At 43.0% G+C, this 25,675-nt stretch overlaps 1 protein-coding gene across 2 annotated transcripts; it reads left to right on the forward strand.

Moving 5' to 3' along the window:
• The first annotated feature begins 330 nt into the window (after positions 1–330).
• Positions 331–24,660, forward strand: LOC108669884 (UNC93-like protein MFSD11). 2 transcript variants are annotated; one of them, XM_018157314.2, is made up of 9 exons: positions 331–425; positions 2,305–2,486; positions 11,160–11,329; positions 13,023–13,199; positions 21,640–21,899; positions 22,125–22,247; positions 22,565–22,742; positions 22,877–23,073; positions 24,362–24,660. In XM_018157314.2, the coding sequence occupies exons 1-9, from the start codon at positions 404–406 to the stop codon at positions 24,499–24,501; spliced, it is 1,449 nt and encodes a 482-aa protein (XP_018012803.1). In that variant the 5' UTR covers positions 331–403; the 3' UTR covers positions 24,502–24,660. The 2 variants fall into 2 exon arrangements, with proteins under 2 accessions (XP_018012803.1, XP_018012804.1); XM_018157315.2 differs by lacking the exons at positions 331–425; positions 2,305–2,486 and adding an exon at positions 10,137–10,229.
• Positions 24,661–25,675: the final 1,015 nt, after the last annotated feature.

The raw sequence follows: 25,675 nt of genomic DNA on the forward strand, positions 1-25,675 counted from the left end.
AATCTAAGCACAAAATTAATAGAACGTACAGTTGAGCCGATACTTCCTAGAAACAAAAAATATATATACCAAGAAATAAGCATCCCGTCATACGTGCACTCATCAGAATACCTATCGTTCCAAATTTTGAACTCTCTTGTTGCACATGTGACTATTCCTTGCAAGCGTCTTGTAAAAAAATCTGTAATACCCACCTTGTATCAATGGGCCACTGCTAGCGTCTTGCAAAATAATATTGAGTTCACGTTTCATTGTCCGACAAGACGGATCGGACTCAACATTACACCGAGATGTTGTTGCAGCAATTACTCGAAGACGTGGTGATGTAACTGCTGGTGGTGCCAACAGGCAACAGCAACCCGTTGGTTGAAACAAAATTTAGCCTCTTAAAGATCAAAGCGACATGATGTCGCAGTCCAGTGAAGGTGATGACTTTATGTTGCTTTATCTGCTGCATATATTCACGATTCATTAATACGTCAATACAGTATACTAGTCAACTACACAATACTCAATTCATCAAATGTTGAGAGTTGAGGGCATGGACCGTGATGATGCAGGGCTGGAAAAGTCCCATTTCTGTCTGAAATATCACGGCTCTAATATCATATAATTTCAGTAGGTATGAAATCTCGCTGCTTGAATGTCATAAATTTTTGTTTGATTGAAAAATCGCGGTTTGCACTTCACAAACATATCAGTTATCACTTCATAAAATTTTCAACTTTTGCAATCCGCATTGCTTTACCGTTCCTGCCAAAATATCCTGCAGAAAAACATAAACATCGTAATATAAACAAATCAACTAAACGTTTTGTTGAAGATCACGCATAGTTGCGGTCATGTCAAAGCGGTCAGACTGCATTAACACGTGCTCAACTTACAGTAAAGACAAATTTTATTGTTGCCATATGACTGTTTTAGGGTAAAATTAGAGATTTTGGGAATTGGGTAACACGTGCATGGACTTTGTATATACATGTGCGCCTTGTAAATGGCTTTTCATGGTCGAGATATGGAATTCACGGCTCGGTGAAATGGAATCACAGCTCGAAGAAATAGAATCATGGCTGGCAAATCCACAAAACCACGGCTCAAAAAATTCAGTCGCGGCTTGCCAAGTAGATATATTCCATGCCTGTGATGATGGACGCATTATCATTATGCATAGTATTGATAGTGGCAAAGGAGAGGCCAGAGACGGAAAATTTTGGATCACAAATTACTATGAATATTCTTTCAGAGTTCAGACAAATCTGGTAGTCAGAAAATAGATAGGCCTAGAATAAATAGATAGAGGGGGGATTTGTCTGAACTCTGAAAGAATTTTCATAGTAATTTGTGATCCCAAATTTTACTGTTCAGTCTGTTGTATCCTATGAACTTATTTCCACCAAAATTTCAATATTTAATGCTTCTAACTTGAAAATGAATCTCTGTTGCATACTTCATACTTGCATTTAATTAAAACGTCATTAATAAGCAAAACCTACTTCCTGAACATGCCTTTATTGCCATATAATATAGTCTGCTGCCATCTGAAGAAAAGTTCCAGTCCCTGATAATATAAATCAACAAATTCTCTGGTCATCAATTGCACATGTATAAATGAGTAAATTCTGCCATCTAACACTAATTTATTACATATACACACATGAAAAAACATTTCTAGAGTATAAAATTGCATCACTTTAACAGAATTAATATTTTCTATTGACAATAAAATTGGCTAACCTGCTAAAAAGTTACCTCTGATTCATTTCTTGTAAATCTTTAATGCTGGTTTAGCAGCTTCCCTATGTCTGCTGAAGGCTGAAGCTACATTGTGTAAGATTAATGGCTTGAATTTTGCATTTTCATCCTCTATGAATCATTTCATTTCTGTACAGTACACCTCTAAGTCTAAGTCTATATGATAAAATTTTTATCTCAAGGAAATATTTTTAATGTTAGCATGCTGGTACAAAAGTCAAGTAAATATCATTATTTGTTATTAGGCCTAGTGCCTACTATGTACTGAGCTAGAAAATGTTGCATCAAAAAGTTTTATTAATGTAATTTTTTAAAAAAAATTTCTATTCATTATAACTAGGCCTATTAGGGCCTATTCATTATAACTTATTTACCATAAGTTATCAGATTTCAATATATAAATAATCAATATCCTAATTTTTAAATCCTTAGGAGTTTTATCATTGCATACCTACTTGATACATGTCCTTCTAAATATAATATTTATATGTATATTATAATATATTATTATTATCAGTAAACAGTAATGTTCTTATCCTTTGAACTTTACAGCAGAACCTCTTATTCAGAGAGTTCCTGAGAACTCTGGAGTTTGCTGTGAAAGCCATCCGGTGTGTGAGTGTCAGTCGTCTCAGGGGGACAGAAGCCACATGCAGTGCTGCCGGCGGTTGCCTTTCTTTGGTCTAGCCTTTTTCCTCATCTTCACAGCATTCAACACTTGTTCCCTCATTCTGGTGAGTTTACCTTACTATATTAGTTAATAGTGCCAGTAGATATTCATATATCTGAATTTCTTTTGTTTATTGTCAATTAGTTAATTTCTTTCTCTTTACTTTCTTGTTGTTTGTTATAGTTAAATATATGTTCTCATTCATGATTCATGAGAACATATTCCAATACCTACTTATTTTATTTTTTCTTTTATTTATCTGATCTGAAAATCTACGAGATAATTATTAAAAGTAATATATAACTATATTTTTCTTAAAATATTGTTATGTTAATGCTATTTTTTATTGTTACTTATGTGAAATATTCATCACCCATATTTCAAGTGCAATTGAGATAATAGAAGAATATGACCTCAACATGGCCATAGAGAAAGTGAGTGCATGCAGCTGGTCAGTTTGTGCCTGCATGGTGCTTGTGAGGGTAGGATCCTTGTGGTTATCATCCGACTTGGCCTATTGGCATGCACTATTTTTTATGAGAAAGATGAATATGTGTACACAGATCATAGATATTTTGAAAATTTATTATTATAGGGCAACAATTGCACAAATGACCCAGCACAAAATATTTCATTAAATAGGATGAAAATTATCGCATGTTAGATGAAACTGGAACTTTTGTCCTTATTGAGAGGGCCTTTTTTTATAACAGAGGGAATTATTGTTATAAGTTGATATGGGATAAGATTTTGATGTATTGATACAGTTTTAGTTCGGCTGTTATAAGGATTTGATGAAAATAAAATATACTGCTTAGGGACATAACCAATCATACTATGTATGGGGGTGTAGTGGTCATATACTTTCAGGGCTATAGGCTCTGCACATTATTTTCCCTAGGCCTATATAGGGGGAGTTATGACTGAATATTGTAGTGATGTAGAGGTGGTATGGTACAGCTAACTTACATTGTAAAGAATGTGCAACTGTTGGGTACAAGCAGCATGTACTACCATAGGGGGCTGTTGTTTTGGGGTTATAAGGTATAAACATTACATTCAACATGCAATGTAGAGGAACACGACCTTTTATTGTGGTGTAGAGGTTGTCTGACAGTGATCGTATGCTGTAATGTGTACCTATATGGGTGATATGGTACAGTTACTTTATGCTGTAGAGGTGTAGGGGTTTGCTGGTATCATCACCGTATACTATAATGGTGTAGGGGTTATCTGGTACAGTCACCGTACACTGTAATGGTGTAGGCCAGGGGTTATCTGGTTTAGTCACCGTACGCTGTAATGGTGTAATACGTGCCCTGATGTCATCCCGTTGCTCGATGAGCAACCGGGTGCCAGGGTTGACCGAGGGGGAGAAATCCTTCCGGAAACCAGCAGGGATATGCTGCCTGGCAGCAGTCGTCAAGATTTCCCTCAAGGTCGACTCACCGCCACACGAGGTGGGGGGAGGGACCATCTGAAGAGCCGTTTCGATGGCTGCCGTATAGGCGGGCCAGTCAGCTTTTTTGAAGTTGACGTATGAGCGGGCAGCCCGGGGGTCGGAGAGTCGACGGAGGAAGGGAGATGAATCAGGATGGGCAGGTGGTCCGAGTTAAGGGCGACTTGAGGAGTCCAGGAGGTGTCGAGTAGTAGATGATCGCTGATGATTGCGATGTCCGGAGAGGAGGGTGGGCCGTGGGAGGGGAGGCGGGTATGGGAATCCTCGTTGAGGAAGGCAAGGGAGGAACCGGCGACGAGGTCATCGACTACGGCTCCTCGCGCTGCGGCTCTCTGGTCATCCGTGTGGGAGAACCAGGAAGGATGATGGGCGTTAAAATCGCCAACTATCAGACAGTCGCCCGGTATGGAGACTATGTCTGAAAGTTCCGGGGAATATCCCGAGGGGCAGGAGGAGGCCGGTGGGATATTAACATTGATGATGCAGAAAGGGGAACCATTAAGAGGAGTGGAGATGGCTATGGCCTCCATGGTGGTGTCGCCGTGTAGGAGGGGAGATGTCTTGCCAGGTGTACGGGACATCGTGGCGAATCAGGATGAGGACGTCGTCGGCGTAGGATTGTGACGTCGTCTGCGTAGGAGGCAATGTGGATGTTTGGAGGTGATTCGGGTATGTCGTGCATGTATAGATTGAAGAGTGAGGGTGATAGGACGGAGCCCTGTGGGACTCCGTAGGGGATGAGTGATGTGTGATGACTTGCCTGAATAGTGTACGTATGCTTGTCTGCCTGATAGGTAATTGGCAAGCCAGCGTTTGTTGTTATTGTGTAGTGTGGTGTTGTAAATTTTGTTTGTGAGAGGGAGGCGAGGAATGGCATCAAAGGCTTTACTGATGTCTATTGTAAGTAGTAGTGTTCTGTGTGCGGGTTTGCGGGAGTTGATGCCATCGTTTATGCTTTGTGTGAGGTTTGTGAGTAGTGTTGTGGTCGAGTGATGAGCTCTGAATCCGTGTTGTGTTGGAGAAAGTGTAATGTGCGGAGTGGCTGTGTTCAGTATGAGGTGCTCTATGACTTTTGATGGTGTACAGAGGAGTGTGATTGGTCTGTATGAGGCGGCCTCAGTGGGTGGTTTGTTGGGTTTGAGAAGTGTGATTATTTTGCCAATTTTCCAGATGTATGGTATTTAAGAGTGTGAGTAGGAGAAGTTGGCAATGTTTGTAAGTGTCGTGATACCGTGTGGGCCAAGGTGTTTAAATAAAAACTTAATAGCAAAGAAAACTCCACAAAAATTCATAGTATCTTTAAAGAAAACGTTTCGGAGTCCAGCTCCATCGTCAGTTCGAAAATTCTAGGACACAGATAAATCAGTGATTAGTACAAGTCAAGAATACAACGAAAATCCTAAGCTGCAAAACCTACCTATTTACAATTTCAAGCGGGTAAGAGCTAAAAGCTAAATTCAAACTAGGCCTATGTTTAAAAATATACAATGAGTCTAAAATGCGCAAATCAGAAACACCGGAACTGGAAGCTAAAACTTTGAAGTCACTGTCAGAAACTGGAACATCGCACTGCTCGGCGTGAACCCGCACAGCCGAATGAGGTGGGCGCGACAGTAAGTTACCAGTTCTACAACTCCTGCCCCTATGTNGGACGTAGCGCGCCGGAGCCTTGCAGCGAATGTGATATCCGCCACCAAGCCGTCCGTATCTAGGCAGTGCGTCGAACCAGCCCTCGGTCGAACGCCCGCGGGTCGAACGCTCCAGCCGAGTGCTAACCCAACCTAACCTAACCTAACCTTACTCAGCCAGTCGCACGGCTCTTTCGACCGACGGCCTGGTGGTGCACGGCAGGTTTTATGCAAGGCCGGAGGAGGTCAAAGCCAAGTGGTCGCAGGCTGTTGCGCGCAAGTTCCAGTTCGAGCGGTGGCCAGGGTATAAAGTGATGCTTCGACGCAACGTTCAGTGGTGGACGGCCATTCGACTCTAGGCTATTCGACCTCGTGTCTGGGGGTGTAGAACTCAAAATATTCAAAGCAGAAGGATGTCAAGGATAGGTTACGGATAGCAGGTTCCATTCACGGCTGATTGGTGGATGTCCGGAGAGATCCAAGGCGTTCGATTCAGGGCTTATTGGTGTACAAAATTTGTGGTGCACGGCTGCGCTCCCGCGTTGACGGATGGGGCTGCCTATCTCAGGTGTGAAGTTAGGGTTGTGTTTTTTTCTGTTGCCCTTTGGTATGTGTTTCTTGTGAGCCTCTTGGATGATTTTGTTGAATTGGGCAACAGTGTGGTCAATGTTTGTGATTGGGAGGAGGTTCAGTTGTTCAAATTTTACTTCTGTCTCGTGTTTGAATTCCTCCCTGTGTGCGCGTTTGAAGTTGTGTGTTTTGCGTGATTGTGTGTTGTTCGTTTTGGATTGTGTTTTGATGATGATGGGTAGGTGGTCTGAACTTGTGTCTGTTACTGTGCTCCATGTAGTTGTGTTTGCTAGGTTTGGAGAGCAGAATGTTATGTCTGGGGAGGTGGCTTGTCTGTCTGCTTGGTATGGGATGTGAGTGTGTTGCTCTGTGTCATTGAGGATATAGAGTGTGTTAAGTTGTGTGGCTAAGTTTGTTCCTCTGTCATCTGCTTGTTGGTTGTTGTACCATCCTGGGTGCTTGGCATTGAAGTAATCGCCCAGGATAATATTGTTTTGTGTATCCATGACCTGTAGTGAGAATTGATAGTTAGCAGGTAATCCTGGAGAGTTGTGTGGGGGAATGTAGGTGTTTATGAGTGTGATGTTGGTGTTGTGGCCTGTCTGTGCCCTAAGTGATTGCAGTTCAAGGTGTTGGTCTGCGTTTATGTCTCTGTGTGTCTGTTGTGTGGTGTCGATGTATGAGACGCTCTCATGTATGCATGTGATGAGACCCCCGCCAGCTCCATGGACTCTGTCTTGTCGCATTGTGGAGTAGGACGGGATGTTGGGTGTTTTATGTCTGTGTTGTAATTTTGTTTCTTGTATTAGTGCAACGTGTATGTTGTGCTTGTGAATAAGGTGTTTGAGCTCTTGGTGTTGGGGCGGATGCCGTCTATGTTAAGTTGCAGAATATTGAGAGCCCTGATGTTTCTGGTGTTATTGTGTCGTGGACGGTGTTGCATGGGAGGAGGTGGTGGTGGTCGTGGTGGTGATAGTGGGAGTGGTGGTGGTGGCGGCTGTGGGGGCGGTGTGGGTTGCTGTGGAGGTGATGGGGGTGGTGGTGGTGTTGAGTGAGGGGACTGGAATAGGGGATGTGCTCGTGGTGTATGGGTTTGTGATGAGGTAGTTTTTATGGTGTCGTTTGTGGGTAGGCAAGTGGTGCATTTAAAGTTGTTTGTGTAGTGGGTAAGTGAAGGGAGTGTAGTGCGCCGGAGGTGGACCCACTCGCCGCCGGAGTTGCAACGAACGGAGCCAACACTGCGTGTGATGCCTCTAGTGCAGGTGGGGCAGATGTAAATGGGTCCAGGATTGGACTCGATGTCCCCGGCGAGTAAGTGTAAGAGGGACTCAATGGCCGGGACATAGAATCCAGTCACCGTACGCTGTAATAGTGTAGGGGTTATCTGGTACAGTCACCGTATGCTTTAATGGTGTATATGAGTTATCTGGTACAGTCACCGCATGCTGTAGTGGTGTATACGAGTTATCTGGTACAGTCACCATATGCTGTGATGTTGTAATGGTTTGCTGGTACAGTCACCGTACGCTGTTATGGTGTAGGCTGTAGGGGTTATCTGGTACAGTCACCGTATGCTGTAGTGGTGTGGGAGTTATCTGGTACAGTTACCTTATGCTGTAATGGTGTTGGGGTTATCTGGTACAGTCACCGTAAATGCTGTAGTGATGTAGGGGTTATCTGGTACAGTCATCGTATGCTGTAGTGGTGTAGGGGTTATCTGGTAGTCACCGTACGCTGTAATGGTGTAAGGATTGCTGGTACAGTCACCGTATGCTGTAGTGGTGTAGGGGTTTGCTGGTACAGTCACCATTTATTCACCGTTGAGGTTGTACAGTACAACATTGGTATTCACGAGCGAGTGCCACACCGAGCGAGATAGGCTATCGGCTCCAAATGTCGTCGCAAGCGAACCTCTCCCATGAACGGGGACATGGGTTACTTAGAATTTCCGTGGCCTATCCTTCTTTGTTTGGTGTAGGGCGTTAGTGGGCATAGCAGCCGTCGGCCGGACGAAGGCTTCATAACGTGGGAAGTGTGGGGCTTCATCGGTGTGAAAAGCCATTAATATTTAATCTATGAGTGGTGTTATGGTAGTCGTTATCCGCACCATTATATGGGGCAATAAATATCTATTAAACATCAGGAAAACGTCTACCGAATCTTGCAATCGTAATTTAGTACCTATACAACTAAGTATTTAACATAGTACAGTAATGTAGTAACATTTCCTTCCCTGCTATAATACTATGACCACTATATACGGTATACTATAACTATGTACAATATATAATATTTATAGCAATGCCCTCATGTCTCTGCTCTGTTCATTTATATATGCTTTTATATTTTTTATATGAAATTTTTCTTATTGAGCCTATTTTGATTCTTACTTCTTTCTTTTCGATGGCCTCTAATATCCACACGTCCCAGGCTATGCATCTGGTATTTTTAAAGCCTTTTGGCTTCGACTCTTTTTAAAACAGATTGAATTTTTATCAGCAAGAACCGCAACAATCTAAGTTATTACCGCGTGCAAGTAAATTTATCATCTATGGAAATTAACAGTGAATATCCGTGCTGCGTGCGACGGATGCGCAGGCAGCAAGCACGCGGGGGTATCTCCACTGTACGCCAGTTACCGTTAATGTAAACCGTGTGCGTGAGAATGCGTATCAGGTTCCCATTGTTAACCTATCATGAGGCGTTAACCATCGCTGTTGTCCACGCTGATAAGTTCGCCCGTCGGTCCAGGGTGCTTGATAGATGTGATAGTGCCTTGCTGTGTGGTGAGCTCGGTGATGCGTGGTGCACCGTCGGTCCAGGGTGCTTGATAGATGTGATAGTGCCTTGCTGTGTGGTGAGCTCGGTGATGCGTGGTGCACGACCGCACAGAGTTCGCTGAACTTTTCACTCTCATGCTCTTCAGCCAAGTTCATTCCCGTTAAAAATGATAGAAAATCAATCACTTAAAACCGGCCATAGAAAGCCACTCTTAAACCGCTGAAAGCCACTCTTGAACCAGGACTGTTGACATTAAAGGCGCTACACGCATCTTCGAATGGAATTAGCGTGTGTAAATTAAACGTTCAAAGTTTCACAAATTGTTTCGCAAATAGAGTTTTGCTGTAGAGTTACTCCTCCTGGTTCAGGACATGTATGAACAAATTCCCACTGCATGGCGGCACAAAGATAAGATATTTTATGTGTCACTTGTATTTTCCGTCATAAATTCATGCCTGGCTTTCGTTCCACGATGAAGGGCGGTTAATGTATAGTGAAAAGTTGGCCGTCGCTGTAATGGGCCTCTCACTTGTGATTTTTTAAAATTCTCGTTTTTACACTGCAAATTTTCGATGTTTTTATGATATTGTACCGTATTTTAAAAATAAATCAAAAGATTATTTATATTATTTATATTGCACTATGAAAATTTGTGTCATTTTATAATTGTGTTCAAGTGGGAATCATGTCGCGTCAGAATTTTTGTCAGAAAAGCTCCTCTTGTATAATCTCGTCCGCTCAGATCGTAGGTAATTTACACTCAGCCTGATATCCTGGCTTCCTGTGCACTGAGAAATGATCGTGTGCAGTTTCATTTGATGTTTGAACCTTTGGCGCTATACATTAGATCTTTGACTCCGCGCAGTCTTCGGTCCTGAAATAACAATTGCTGTGAACTGATATATATACAGCATAAGAGTTAGTTATTGATCCTTATCAGTTTTAGAATTATTGTTTTAGGACTTTTAGAAAGTCAAGACCTGAGCAGATATACGAGTTAGCTGAAAGCGAAAGTTCTAACGATCTTGAGCGGCCACGTAAAATTATATATTCGTTTTAAGAACACTCTTGAATATCGATCGGTAACATGGTGATTTCTGTGAGATGGGTTGTATCCTCAATATATATCTGCTAACCTCACCAATCATAGCGATTGTGTTGCTTTCACACTCTGCAGATGATGCAAATAAGAGTGAATTAACTCTGCAGTCTATGCTTGTACACTTGAGATAAATGGAAGGAATTTTGAGGTAGTAAAGTACCCAGGACCGCAGCAATGGCGTTGGAGCGACGCACGCTGGGGGTGGTGGTGCTCGGCTTCGCCTTCATGCTGATCTTCACGTCCTTCCAGACGCAGGGAAACATGCAGGTCCTACAGCTGCCCTTTGTTGCCATTTCTCCCTGGTCATTGCTTCATTCATCTAGTTCTAGGGTGTTTGGCCATTGTCAGTGTGGTGTGTTGTTTCCAGGCCTCACTGGTCATTGTTTCTGTCCTCCAGGGTGTTTGGCCATTGCCAGTGTGACGTGTACTTTTTTGCTAATTAGTATGCACATTGACGTGCATTTCATGAGTTTAATTGTCACCGATGTTATTATCATTGACGCAATGCGACATCTTCCTAGCATTAATGACTCCAGTCATCGACAGAGCTCCACTTATGCTTCGTCTTTTTCGTAGAAATACTAATTTTTCTGGCTGCTTACCATTATTTCACTGGCAAACTGGCGAGAATTCGAGTAGTGTAGTACTTCTTTTTTTTTGTGTGGGACTCTTGCCATAGCCTATGTATCAAGCCTAAAAATTGGCACCCAAAGTGACTCCAACTTGGAGGCACTTCGATGTCGATTGCTGGCACTCTATGACAACTGCTGGCACTGGATGTCAACTGCTGGCACTGGATGTCAACTGCTGGCACGCGATGTCAACTGCTGGCACTGGATGTCAACTGCTGGCACTGGATGTCAACTGCTGGCACTGGGTGTCAACTACTGGCACTGGATGTCAACTGCTGGCACTGGATGTCAACTGCTGGCACTGGATGTCAACTGCTGGCACTGGATGTCCACTACTGGCACTTGATGTCAACTGCTGGCACTTGATGTCAACTACTGGCACTCGATATCAACTGCTGGCACTTGATGTCAACTGTTGGCACTGGATGTCAACTGCTGGCACTTGATGTCAACTGCTGGCACTGGTTGTCAACTGCTGGCACTTGATGTCAACTGCTGGCACTCGATGTCAACTGCTGGCACTCGATGTCAACTGCTGGCACGTCACAACTACCGACCGTTTCAGCAAGTGGTGATCGACAGCATCCAGAAGGAAGACCCGAGCTTCGCAGGCTCAGGCTACGTGTCCCTGGCCGTGGTGTATGCCGTGTTCGCCACCACCAACTGGGTCGCTCCATCTTGCCTCACCATCCTGGGACCTAAGCTTACCATGGTGGCTGGAGCACTAACTTACACGTGTGTACTTAGCCTATACGAGTTTACTCTCCGTATGTGTTTGTATGAGTGCTGTAGGTGCGTGCTTAGTGCTTACACTCTAGATTTTCCAAACATCTTTTCTCATTTGCGTTATAGAGCATCACATTCTGTAGGTTACGAAATATTCATACCCTTTAAAAAACTTAGGTGTTCTTCTGCGTTTCCAAACAGGATACGCATAACTGGTCACGAATCATGTTCTCCGTAGCCAGGATATGTTCTCTCACTGACCTGCCGTGGGGCGAGTGTGGCTTTCAGACGCGTCTTGCTTTAACAAGCTTCGTTGTGAATGAAACTCTGGCTCCTGTAATTCACTAGCTGTCAGATAAATGATGTACTAGGTCAGATGTATGCTGCTTCAAGGCCTGAGAACTCCGACCTCAGATTTGATTGCAATAAAACGTAATGCCGGGAGAATGGGGGAACACAAAGAATGATCCAAAATAATGACATAATTATTTTTAAAATATAAAAAGAAACTGAATTTCCTAAACTCTCAAATGGCTTTATGAGTTAGTTATACCTGACCATAATGAGTGAGGTCAGGACACAACTTCTAAACGGCCATACTTGATTATATACAGCTCAAGTGGGATGTGATAAGTGATAACCTTCATGCAGCCTCGGGCACATTGATAAAGGAACAAATTGAGCACCAGCGAATAAGACCTGTAGATTAATTTCTCGACTGTTAGCCCCGATTAAAAAGAACTTATTTCTGCGACTGTCCAACTAAACTCTGAACGCCTCCTGTCCCGTCAAATAATTCACGCCAGCCTCCAGTAGTTATACTACCGACCACCTGGCAACCAAAAGCACCGCTGCCACGTCTGTCCAGTCTACTCACTTCAGGAGCTTATACACGAGGCAACTAGTTGCGTCGAAATTGGTTGAGTCAACTAGATGACTCAACTAATATTTGTGATGGTCAACGTATTCAGTGGCGACTAGCTGTTGCATTGCACGCAAAGCAGCTCGAGTTGTTTCAAGCCAGTCAAGTCACTCAAGTGTGCCCAGTAGCGGCTGGGCCTTCGTACTGTGCACAACTGCGTCGCTTTCTCTCTTACTTGTCTCTTAGCCGCTGCAGTACGTACAACAGTGGAGCTTCGCTGGCCTCCACCAAGCACACACCTTACTCGACAACTCCCAACGTCGCACTGGCGCTGGCGGACTGTACCGAAAACTCTCTCCTCGTGTATAGGCTCTCAGCCGGCAAAACTGTAGTCGACTCAACTAATCGACGCGACTAGTCGCCCCGGGCATAAGCACCTTTAGGCTCTCATACTTCCATGCCTTCTCCTGCTGTGCACTTCTTGCTCTGCCACGGTCTATAAGAATGTGCTTAAAATAAGAGCAGATACGTGCTACATCAGTACAGCGCGTAGTGCGAATAATGTATAGTTGAATTTTGTTGTATATGTCCACGCAGGCCGTTTTAAGGATAATTGTTATCTATTTTAGAACAGTTGCTTCTATGATAATTAAATTATTGAATCAAGTTTAAATTACAAGTTTGATCGGAAGTAACAGAAACTTGAAGAATAAATCAATACTCAAATGATTTAAGAATCATTTATGACGTAAATGTATTAGCATGTTATTCTGATAATAGCGACTATTCAACATTGTAACCATATGAGTATAAGTGTAATATTTTTTCGCCGTTTTGCAGTTTGTTCATCGCGTCATTCCTATGGCCGCACACGTGGCTGCTATACCTGGTGTCGGTGGTCGTGGGTCTCGGAGCTGCTCTCATCTGGACCGGCCAGGGCAACTACCTCACCCTCATGTCCGACGACGCCACCATAACAAGGAACTCTGGCATCTTCTGGGCCATGATGCAGTGCAGGCGAGTGATGGGTTGCAGATGGTCATCACAGATGTTCTTGACTGCGAGAGGTACAAGATGACTTGTAAACAATCTACAATTGGGCCCCTTGTGAACAATATGCAGTTCAACGGCACCAAGTTCGGAGGAATGAGATACAGAGACCGCTCAGAGATCGGGATGCCACATCGCATCCCCTTGGCATCAGATGGCACAGAAATTGAAGAGAAGCAACTATTTCGAGATTCGGAGTGTAGATGAGTACTGAAACCACGTTTGATGCCCACAGCGAGGAAATAGTCACCCAAAGCAGGCAACGGATGGGATGGATCAGGCAACCATTTTGAACGAGAGAAGTAGCACCAATGATTACACTCTTCAGAGCCCTCGTGCTCCCCAATCTTGAGTACTGCTGCCAACTTTGGGCGCCACTCAAGGCAGATGCGGTGCGGAAACTGGAGGCAGTGCAGCGGACCTTCACGTACAGGATCAGCGGCATGAGAAAGCTGAACCTGAACTACTGGGAAAGGCTCCCAACTTGACAGTGAGACATCCAAATTAGTGGCCTATTATAATGATAGGAGTGGTAGACTGAGCAGGATTTTCCCATTTAATAACCGAGTCACGGCCAGAGTACAGATTCTTCGGAAGGGATCTCTGTCCTTGGCAGGACCGAGGCTCTTTAATGACTTGCCAAAAGCGCTGAGAGGAGAAGAATTCACCCTAGCAACATTCGAGAGACGACTAGACAATTGGTTGAGAGAGATCATGGATTGTCCAGTAATGGGAAACTACCCTCAGCAAGTGACAAGCAACAGCATCTTGCATCTGCGACTGTGCTGCAGTGCAGGCGAGTGATGTGTTGCAGTGCAGGCGAGTGATGTGCTGCAGTGCAGGCGAGTGATGTGCTGCAGTGCAGGCGAGTGATGTGCTGCAGTGCAGGCGAGTCCTGCCGCAGTTCCCCAGATGTTCAATGTTGCACTTCGGTAACAAATTATTAGCGCCAGCGTTACTTACGACTGCATGTCCATCTACAGTCGCGTGGATGCCGCAGCAGTGCGACGGCAGTGCCGGGATGGCAGTCCAAAAGGCTGATTTTTTACACTCCCCTAGAAATTGGCATTATGCCTGGACGTTCCATGTCCGGACTTCGCTCTGATCATCTTTATCGCGTTTCTATTTTAATGGCCATAACTTGGGTAACCTGTCATCTTGAGCATAATCAAGTTAATCAATGACATCAAGATCGTGTATAATCTTTTATCATATAAGACCGTTGACTATTTGGCAGCTCTTAATTTATTTCGTGAATTAGATTTTACATCTCATTTCTCGCATGTAAAATTACATATGCCCTATGACGCCATTGTTTACGTGACTAGTACTGCTATCAATAAATAGTTGGATTTATTCCGACAACAATAATGACACGAAAAGGTAATTTCCTTGAATGTTAGGAAAATATCAGGGTATTTAGGTGAACTCGTTGCTGCGTTTACCAAACGACCGAAGTTCTCTTGACCAGCTTCTAGACAGCGAGTTACGCCTCTAGTTTTTTCACTTTGATTATTTCACCCGCGAACGACATGCGCCAGTCCAGACCGCGCGCATTCAGGCTCCTCAGCATTCGTATACTTTCTACTACAAGTCTACAATTGATGATTCTTCTCAATAATCAAAAGACCGAGTTTTAAGAAATTAAATCTTTCTCAACTGTTTGCTAGAAAAATAGCATAGTGATATTTTATTGATTCCAATTTTTAATAAATGAAAGAATAAACAAATAAGTATATGCTCCAATGAGTAAGCATTGAGAGGTTTGATCAATAGTGAAGCGGCATTCCTGTCACTATCTAAAACAGACCACCAAATTCGCATAAATTGCAGCGCCATATCTATAGCAACTTCCCAGAAGAAAAAAATCTTGAGTTTCTTCCAGAAGTCTTTGCGCGACTTCAGGCTGACAAAGCCGCAGTGGAGACTGCGGCGTTCAAAACCTTATTAATTGCAGTAAAAAAATATTACCCGGTAATTTTTTAATTTCGGTTTTCAATCACAAAAAAATTTTAAATCATAATAACATGAGTATCTAAATTTTAAAACTACTAGCTCGTTTAATATTTCTCGAAATATGCTTCCACAACTTATCGAGAAGCCGGCACTGGCACTAGTCGTACTGACCGATATGTCGCAAGATGTAAGTTCATGATGCTAGTCACGCGCTGGCCACGTTCGTGCAAACCTTGTTTACTGTTGCTCATATTATGACTCGCTTAATATCTTTATACTGAGGTTATTGTGAGCCCCAATGTAATTTTCAGGATTTCTTTACGATTACAGCAATATTCTTTTTTGTGATCAAAGTTAACTTCATTCGAATAAAAAAATTCTTTGTTGGTAATTCCTGGTTACGTCGAAGCGACGAAGTTGTAATCATGAGGCTCATTTGCAGTGGCTTTAGCCGCGTGCCGCATGCTGGCTTGCTCGTAGCCCCTAGTGCCACTAGCATTCATGTGTACCAATGGTATGACACTGGCGAGTGCCGTTTGCCAGCAAGACCTGGAGTGCCTACAGCTTGGCTGTGAAATATTGATTGCCGAGCTGCATATGGTAAGCGCACGACGACAGTCAGCAGCAGGGTTGGCAATGATTAAATCAAACTGATTAAATCACTTGATTTTTTTTTTTTTAAATTCAAGATTTTTTCATTTGTTTAATTTATTTGATTTTTTATATATTTAAATATATTGAGTGGCAGTCTTCAATTTATTTTGAGGTACGGTATTTTTATTCATGGTTTAGTGTAAATGTACTATGAAAAATTTGAATATACACCTGTTGCCTTTAGTCTTAGTGGGTATTACGTTCCAATGAATTGTATGTTTTTGGTACAGAGGCATCTAGTGTTGCAATTCATTGGACATATAACATAGCTAGCAGCGTAGCTAATTCCTATAAGGCTATAAGTGGTCTTCAACTAAGTATTTGACTATTTGTTATATATTAATCACATTATACAATTTACATGTGTTAGCTATCTTATATAAGAAGAGTTGGTTGAGATTGTATTGACCTTTACGCATTTAGAAAGATTTTACACTCTAATATGAGTATTGCTATTAAAATATTTAATTTCAATCTTTAAATACGTGAATTTATAACTAGAAACGAAACAATTACAATTATAAAACTATATATAAAAGAATTGAATGCAGTGAACGTAAATAAAATGTTTGAATTGTGCATATCTTTATTTCAAACAGTGTTAGCTTTTCTCACAACATTAGATTCGTTTCAAGTCGTTTGTGGTTTGTTTGGTTGTTGTTCAGTTTATGTTTAGTATTGGTTAATTGGTCTGAATCAAATGGGAACAGTGCAGTCAGTCACTCATTCACTACTAGGTGTGTTTTGAGGGCAGAGTCTGGTAGATTTATAGGACATAAAACCAGTAGATGTATTGATAGTGCTGTGCACTGTGCTATTATTGCTATTAAAGTCACGTAACTTAGAGTCACGTAACCTATCTGTTACGTGACTCTTCAATGTTTAGAAAAACTGAAGTATTCCTGAAGTATTGTTGTATATTGAAGCCAGTCAAATGGTCAATATTTAGCTTGTTACCTTGCTCCATACAAACTTTACACAGCTAATGAATAGACTTGTCAATAATTGTTTACCCAAAAGTCCCAAAGTGGTAAACACCACCTCGGTCATTCTTGAAGGCAATAACTGCCCTTTTTAGCCATCCATATACTTTCATTGTTAGCAGGCTAATTGCAAGATAAAAAATAACATTAAAAAAAGACAAAAAAGCTGAAAAAATAAAAAAAAAAATAAAAAAATCGTTGATTTTTGATTTTTTGTTTAAATAAAAAAAATCACCAACCCTGCTCAGCAAATGATAAAGCGCGATGACGGCAATAAACGGTGGGGTTCCAATCACTGCTGCAGTGCTTGCGTGGGGGCTGGCACCCGACCACATTTAATTATTGTTTCGATCTGGACACCGTCTCAGGGTTTCAACGCCAGGGGTAACAAGTGTTATACTATAAAGAAAATGTTTATATTAACTAGGGCGGTCAGATGAGACTGGTCGGTTTATGACAACAAAATAAAGGTTCTAGTATCTATTTTCTTAGCTCACGTGACCTACCTGAATATGGTGGCCATGGGACGAACTGAGAGACCAGCGCATGTGATGAGTTGTCAGGAGCACGTGGCGATGGTGAAATACAAGTGGCGTGGTGAGATGAACGATCCCAGTTAAAATTGTGAGACGGTACCGGCACCGGGCTTGGCCGAGCCTGTCGCGCTTTAGCCAGACGAAACAGTGAAATAGTTGAAAACAGATGTTGTACTTTCAAGTACGACCTGTCCGACGACGTGTACTCCAGTACTATGTGTCCTCCAGCCTGGGAATAAGTACCTTTTTGGATGCAGCGCTCAACAAAACGCTGTTGTGGTTAACTGTATTTTTCAATTCCGCTCTTGCAGGAGCATCACACACTACTGCTTTTATGGTAACAGTCACTTTCTGGTTAGTGCCCCGAAGACCTTTTTCAAGTAATATCAATTCATCTACACATTTTTGCAAAAATACATAAACTGGTAGCATTTTATTTGACGTATTTTCTGATGAATAAGTGCCTATTTCAGAAATTTTCCTCTGCATTTCCCCCCCGTGCCATCTCGCCTTTGTCGTGGGGGGGGNTAGCTGTAATGTTGACCGCCTCGTAGAGTACCTGAGAGCAATAAACATTTTCGACTGTATATGATCTGGTCAACGCTGAATACATGTGATGCAATCTGTTCTTAACCCATAATGCCCAACGTGGCATTCGGCGCGAGAAAGCTTAGCAGCTGAAGCGCTAGTAATCATAGGGTCACTAAACTAACTAACTTCCTCTGCATTTATTCAAACTTGATCAATATATGATATGCGTGAAATCTATGCGAATCTCTGAACAGCGGAATGTCATGTACATTGATTAGTGCATGGAGAAAAGTAATAAACCTATAATTCTCATTCTGTAAATCTTTTACTATACACTGTTTCCAGTTTTTAAGGTGAACATACCTACCATACATCATACATGGTGCATGTCTTCTATCTGGAATTCCTTTTCATATCTTCCAAGAAGAGTTTGAGCTGTCAGTGGCACCCATGGAAAATATTTATTAAACGACTTCAACAAACGAGCAACTGATGCACCAGATGCTGTATTTTCGACCTATATGTATTCAACTAAGGCCTGTTCAATTTTATCATCAGCTGTAAAATTTTCATCATTCACTGCCTCTTGAAAGCTGCAGTCAGTTTCAGAAGCGCTACTGTGAGTAATGTCTCTCGATTCACCATCACTTGATGATTGACTTCGGCTTGTGCTACTGTTGCGGTTATCTTTTGACGTACCTGACGCACTCGCTGTACTCCTACCATAACTTTGGGTGTCAACATCGGGATTTTCTAGTTGCTGAGCAGTACAATCAATTCGGTCAGGGTAAGCCTTCCTTCGGCGCCGTTTTTTTTTTTTGGTAGAATATGATATGCTTTTGTTACACTTCTTTTTTTTCATCGGACAGATTAAAAGAGAAGTTTTCGTGTACTAGAGATCACACGCTGCAGCCACGCCAACTAGACGCCGTTGAGTCTCCCGCGCCATCCAAAGCAACTTTGCAATGACGGGGAATATTGACTCTCTTAAAATGACCAATAAAATCAATTTAAAATTATTCTTGAGAGTTAGAACCTCACCAAATATTTAGCAAAATGATTCGTCGCCTTATTTTCACGTTTTATAAACTATCTTTTCCTCTCAATGAAAAATTTGTTTACGACCACTGTAACCGTTTCAATTTTTAAGGTAAATTAGGTTCTTTTTACCCTAATTCGTTTACACTCCTTCCTCAAGATCATGGCATGGATTGTTATTTTTAGCAATTTGAAATATGTGGAGAATTGTAAAATTACATGTAAGTTAAGTAAAAATAACTGCAGCAGTTTTTGTACACTCCTTAATCAGGATAATTGTATAAATGATCGAAGTAAATAAAATGATACGACGCGTTTTACTTCGTTTCACAATTAAATTGGAATTATTGAGGACCTCAAAATACCTATGCAATAATATTCAGAAGTCATTCGAGTTTTTTTTCAATTGTTAAGCGTTATAATGGTTTTCATTGCCTTGCATGAAGATGGATTTGTGGCACATCCATAAAAATAGTTAACGGGGACCAGGGTTTAATTACATGTGCTTCGTCATCTTCATGACGAAGCACTGTGCCACACGTACGCGTTCTTTTCTGTACAGTGTACATAACCTGCCAGCATAAGACAGCAATGAAAGTCACTCCCACCCCCAACCTAAGTATCCCTCAATTTAACCCCGTGTAAAGTCCTGCTCGATTGCTACCTAGAAACGGACATGGACGGAAGCCGTTGCCTATATATATAACGCTTTAAAATTACGGCCAATATGCAGCTGCTTCCTATCCAGATTTTTATCAAGGGACAGTTTCCGAAGATTCCTGCTGCTATGATGCTGCTAAATTGGTCTCCGTCTGTGGGCGGCGCAGAATGCGTTTCCGAAATTTACCTGGGTTGCCTGCCACAAATTTCAACTAGGGGGCCTGGTGAGATGCCTGAGGCGTGATGACATTCACGCGGCGTGGTCAGAACCACGTAGATTTGCAAGAGGCACCTGGAGTTGCACGTTGTTTTGATGATGTTATTGCAGAGTCACGTGAGTTCCAATGAACGTTACAAAGGCACGTGGAATTGCACGTTGAGTTATGATGAACGTTACAGGGGCACGTGGAGTTGCACGTTGTTGTGATGATGTTTTAGGGGCACGTCAAGTTGCACGTTAAGTTCTAACGAATATTACAGAGGCATGTGGAGTTGCACGTTGAGTTATGATGAGCGTTACAGGGGCACGTGGAGTTACACGTTGTAGTGATGAACGTTGTTACAGGGGCACGTGGAGTTGCACGTTGTTGTGATGAACGTTACAGGGGCGCGTGAAGTTTCACGTTGAGTTGTGATGACGTTCATACAGGGGCAGCAATGTGTTCTTGGTACGTGCTGACGTGATGTTGCTGCAAAGCAGCAATGTAAATTTTGAATACACGATTCAATTTGGTAAGTAAGCAGTTATCACCTGAGCTTAAGGCAAGGTGAAATTGACTGACACAGAACCTTGCACTGTCTCCAGATTCATCTATTACGGCTACACTACACTGAACACAATTGAAAGCAAGGGTCGCCTTCCGAAGACCACTACTGCCCTGGATGTAATGGACCATCATGATTCCTGCCTTCCGGAACGTAGCCTTCAACACTTCAAGCCGTCCGTAACTAGGCCTTCAAGCCGTCCGTAACTAGGAACCAGCCCTCGGTCGAACGGCCACTTGTCGAAGGACGATAAATTTTGGAACAGATCTATGCTATCTGAAACCTAACCTCAGATGCGGTGAACGTAAAATTACGTAATTTATCGATGCCTGGAAGTCATATTCGATCCGCGGCCTGGTGGTGCACGGCAGGTGGTGGTCAAGGCCGGAAGAGGACAAAGCCGAGTGGTTCACGGCTGATTGGTGGATGTCCGGAGAAATCCAAGGCGTTCGATTCAGGGCTTATTGGTGCACAAAATTGGTGGTGCACCGCTGCGCTCCCTGAAAGCAAGAGCTATCCCAAAGGCACTGTTTCTATTTTCTAAGTTAGCGAGCTCACCAAGTTGTTACCGGAGTAGCGGCTGTTACGAGAGTGGGCAGAAGCTAGCTGTGAGAGACCTAACGGAAGTAAATGTTGCCTGCCAACGGAAGGGAATTCTTTCTAAACTATTTTCATAAATATAAAATTAGTTCTGTAGCGAGATCCGCTACACATGGGTGTTCAGTGCTGCAGTGCCCGCCTTGTAGATGGCTGAAAAATTCTGCAATATTCACTATCTAAATTATTTTCCAGCGCAAGTGAACTCACTGCGCATTCTATATAAGTTGTGTGGTGGATTCTTCTTGTGTGGTTTGGAGGAACAATTTTACCCATGAAGTGAATTTGACGCACAACTTCAGCACCATCATTGGTAAGCGCTATCACATCGATGGAATCAGTAATCGACTGCAGTACGTATTTGTGGCTGACTTCTCTAGTAAAATTTCGAAAAGGCATTGATATTTGAATGCCTCACAGTTGTGTACTTACCCCATGTATGAGAATTTACCAAACCTTCTATTTTTGTGCGTACCCCAACAAAAAATGTATCATGCTGCATGGTGTTCTAAACAAAGCTGTGTCACGCAGCATAGTGTTCTTACCGGAACTGTGTCACGCAGCATGGTGTTCTAACCAAAGCTGTCACGCAGCATGGTGTTCTTACCGGAACTGTGTCACGCAGCATGGTGTTCTAACCAAAGCTGTCACGCAGCATGGTGTTCTTACCGGAACTGTGTCACGCAGCATGGTGTTCGGCAACATCTTCGTGTTCGTGAAGTTCCGAGGCCAGGAAGTTATAAGTGCAGACACCCGCTTCGTGGTCTTCATTTCCCTGACGGCCGTGTCTGTGGCAGGGACGCTCGTGCTGCTCCTCCTGCCCAAGCCGGGATCACAATCAGGCAGATCTGATGCCGCAAGCTCCCCTACTAAAGAGCTTATGAAAAGCTTTAAGCTTTTTGTTACCAAAGACATGCTTCTATTGTCCGTCACGTTCTTCTACACGGGTTTGTTCTATATTCTATTATAAGCGCCAATCACTTTTTGATTCTGACATGCAATATCTCAAGATATATGTAGCGTACCAGCCCTGTGTAAGATTGATAATGAATATTAATGTTCTACTAATATTATAAACTATCATATGCAAATACAACATTTAGAGTGTCAAATACAACATACAGCATTGCATAAACAACATTTTAGATACTAATAGTAATGATACTGTGCAGGCCTGGAGCTGAGTTTCTACAGCGGGGTGTACAGCGCTTGCCTGAGTTTCACGCAGCGTTTCCCTGACCCCAAGATGTTGGTCGGACTCTCCGGCATCTCAATTGGAGTTGGAGAGATCCTTGGTATGAGCTTATTTATTGACGCTTCCGGTCCATTAAAACTGTCTTCCTGCCTTCATTATTCCCAGACATGATTTGCTTGTTTTTCTTTCCGTTTCTAATTTGTAACTGGCTGATTTTAACCAATTAGATGTGGGACCGATAGCTTCCACTTCCAATTGTGGCACTTGTAGACACTTCCCCAGAGCATTGATTGTACCCACCCCATAACGGCAGACTGCCAAGACTTCATTAAAAAATAAAATCATCATCTTGAAAATTTTAACTGTTGTTTGTGCCACAAAAAGCCTGATTCTCTACGATCCACTTCATTTCCTCAGCTGGCGCTACATTTGGGATCTTCGGTAGCAAGACAATCAAGTTCGGGCGGGACCCAATTGTGTTGCTGGGTTTCCTGATACACATGGTCTGCTTCTACCTCATCTTCCTGAACCTCCCCAAGGACTCCCCCCTCTGCGACACTTATGGACCTTCCAAATTTTCAGGCGGCCAGCCCATGTGAGGCAACTTGCAAGACTAATTATGACGCACTTTAACTTCTCAGTTGATTCATGAAAAATTTTCACCAGTATTTGGCTGTATATTAACGTATTAGAGTTAATTTCAATTGACCTCTACGTTGCTTGTGGCAGAGTTTGGATTGCGCTGCTATGCAGCTTCTTGCTGGGTTTCGGCGACGCATGTTTCAACACTCAGGTCTACTCGCTGCTGGGCTCCGTGTACTCTGACAACTCAGGCCCTGCCTTTGCCGTATTCCAGTTCGTGCAGAGCTTCAGTGCAGCCTGCTGTTTCTTCTATTCCACATACATCAGCCTACACTGGCATCTCGGTAGGTACTAAATAAGTTGTAACATTGTAGTAATAATGGATACGTAGTTAATAAAGCATCGTATGTTTGTTACGATTACGCCGACCTTCTACGTATGACTGTGCGTAGAGGGTCGGATTCAATTACTTGACGTACACGTTTGATGCTTGCATGAGTCTTCACTGTTGATCAACCCATGATCTCATAGAACTAATTCGGTCAAGCTATTCATTCACTTCATTATCGTGTCAAACTTAGGAGCACGACCAAGACGTTAGAAGTTTAAATGGTTCCGTAAACGTCCGTGTTTAAAAACTGAACAGCCCCTTTCAATGAATGTGTTGTACACGGGGCGCATGCCGTAGGCCAGCTTTGCCAAACTTCACACTTAGTTCATATTCTTCTCCATAGCTAAGAACGCTAGAGTGCATAATGGCCTATGAAGTCGAGTGCCCAAAGCCATAGCGCCGGATGCCCACAGCCACAAAATAAGCTTGCCAAAGGTAAACATTGCCATACTGCATCTGGCCAAACCTCCTCTGGCCTAACCTATACGAGCTGCAACCTTTCTTCAAGCAAAACAAACCCGAGCGGACCTATTCTAACCTCAGTGGCTGCAAGAAGTTAGAAAGGCGGTCCAAGCGTGCTGGTAAAGCCAGTCATTGGCTGCAAGAAGTTTGTGAGCCGGGACAGCGTGAATAGGTTAGGCCAGTAGAGGTTAGGCCGGAGTAGGTGCAGCCGGATGGGGAACTGCCTGCTATGAGCAAGCATGCTTAAGCATTGGCTGAAGACCTGCGGCGCTATTATCTTTCGGCAGTGTGTCGCTTGTCTGGATTACGGAGGTCAAGCGTAGTCTGCCGCTTCTAGTTCTGAGGCTGAGTAAAGTTAATGCATGGTGAAGCTAGGCGTTGGCTCCAGGGCTTATTTAAGAGTAAAATTTGTGGCCTACGGCTGCGCCCTTGTACACGAATGCACAATGCGGTATCGACCAAGTCTCCACTGCTACTGAAATGGCGCTTCTCGATTAGTAGTAGATATCCTCGTTACCCCAAATATTATCTTCGTCTATCGTGGCTTGCCGTTCAAATTATCAATACTTACCTGTCGGACTCTGTGTTTACTTGACTTTATTCCTCTTTATATGAGTAGTTTTATAACTAATCACTACGCTCCTGTTAAACATGTGTAAAAGGGCTTTACAATAGTCAGAAGGCCTCTTATGAGATGGCAAGGCGGGTGGTGATCAAATGAGAATAATTGCCGCACTAATATGTTAGTTTTTGTTTGTTAAATGTTTCTCACTTCGTAGGCATTCTGGTGGTGTTCTGCGTGGTGGGCACCCTGACCTTCTGCGTCGTGGAGTGGAACGCCTACCGCAAAGCTGTCGTCAAATCCGCAGCTCCTGAGGGCTATGACAACGAAGGGGAGGTCGACCAGAGGCCGTCGTGATAATAATGTCATCCTATTTTACACTTGTCATCTTATTACCATGTTAGTGTTGTTCACTACGACTTGAGTGGTGACGACGTGTTTTTTCATTGTTAACCCACAAAACATGCTTAATCGGCAGAGGAGCTGCGGTGGTGCAGTGGTGAGAGACTCTGTCTCTCGCACTCAGCTCCCGGGTTCGAGTCCCACTGAGGACAAGTTCTTCCGGAAAGCTCAGCTCATGGTCAACTCAGCCATTCATCCAACTCTGGTTAATAAATGAGTACCTGGCTTGTCCAGGGTGTTGTGTAATGCAAAAATGGTTCTGGCGGGTCAGCGAGCCAGTGATGGTCGTGGAACTGCCAGTGACATTAGTGCCCGGATAAAACTGACCTATCACCCCCCTCCTTAGCCTAGTTGCCACTACCAGGATGGGTAATTACACACACACAAACAGCGGAATGTTCGAAGAACTCAAGCTGTGAACGGATAAAGATAAAAAGAACACTAATTGTCCTACATACTCATATCATATATCTATCATAAGTTTTATATACTCTTGTATAATGTATGTCTGGTTTGCACTAAAGTTTTAGCGCCATCAGCAACAGAAGCAACGATGTCCACTTCCTAATGTAAGGGCGTTGCTCATTTGCTTAGTCTCGTATTGGCGAGGTAACGTCATTCATATCATCATTGTTACATTTATTGTCGTTACTTTCCACGCCGCCACTTTATTACTACTTTCCCGCGCACCAGTTATTAAAGCTATAAATCTGTGTGGAGCGCGCAGGCATGAATTTGTGCCGTTGGTACATAAGCTATGGAAGTCACGAATTGCAAGAATTTTCTGAGATATCAGGAAGCAAAAATATGCCAAAGCAAATAAATTTGATATGAGAAAAAAATCCCTACAGTCCTTGGAATGTGAACACAAATGTGGATCGCCCTGAACGTGTAGACATGGCCGTTACTGTCCAAGACTGGCAACTCTTCACTGTTCAATTTACTCCGCAACAATACAAGTGAACAGTTCTAGATCCTTTGCAGCTCTGTCACTCTGTCGCATTTTGTCACTCGCCAGCTCAAAGTTTACTATGTATTTTATTCGAAACACAGTAGACTTTGTCTTCATATTATTTTGTCCTTCAGCTGGGCCCAGTGGTGAGAATAATAATTTTGTAGGATAATAAAT

Source organism: Hyalella azteca, unplaced genomic scaffold (genome assembly GCF_000764305.2).
Source record: "Hyalella azteca isolate HAZT.00-mixed unplaced genomic scaffold, Hazt_2.0.2 contig4732, whole genome shotgun sequence".
Taxonomy (NCBI): domain Eukaryota; kingdom Metazoa; phylum Arthropoda; class Malacostraca; order Amphipoda; family Hyalellidae; genus Hyalella; species Hyalella azteca.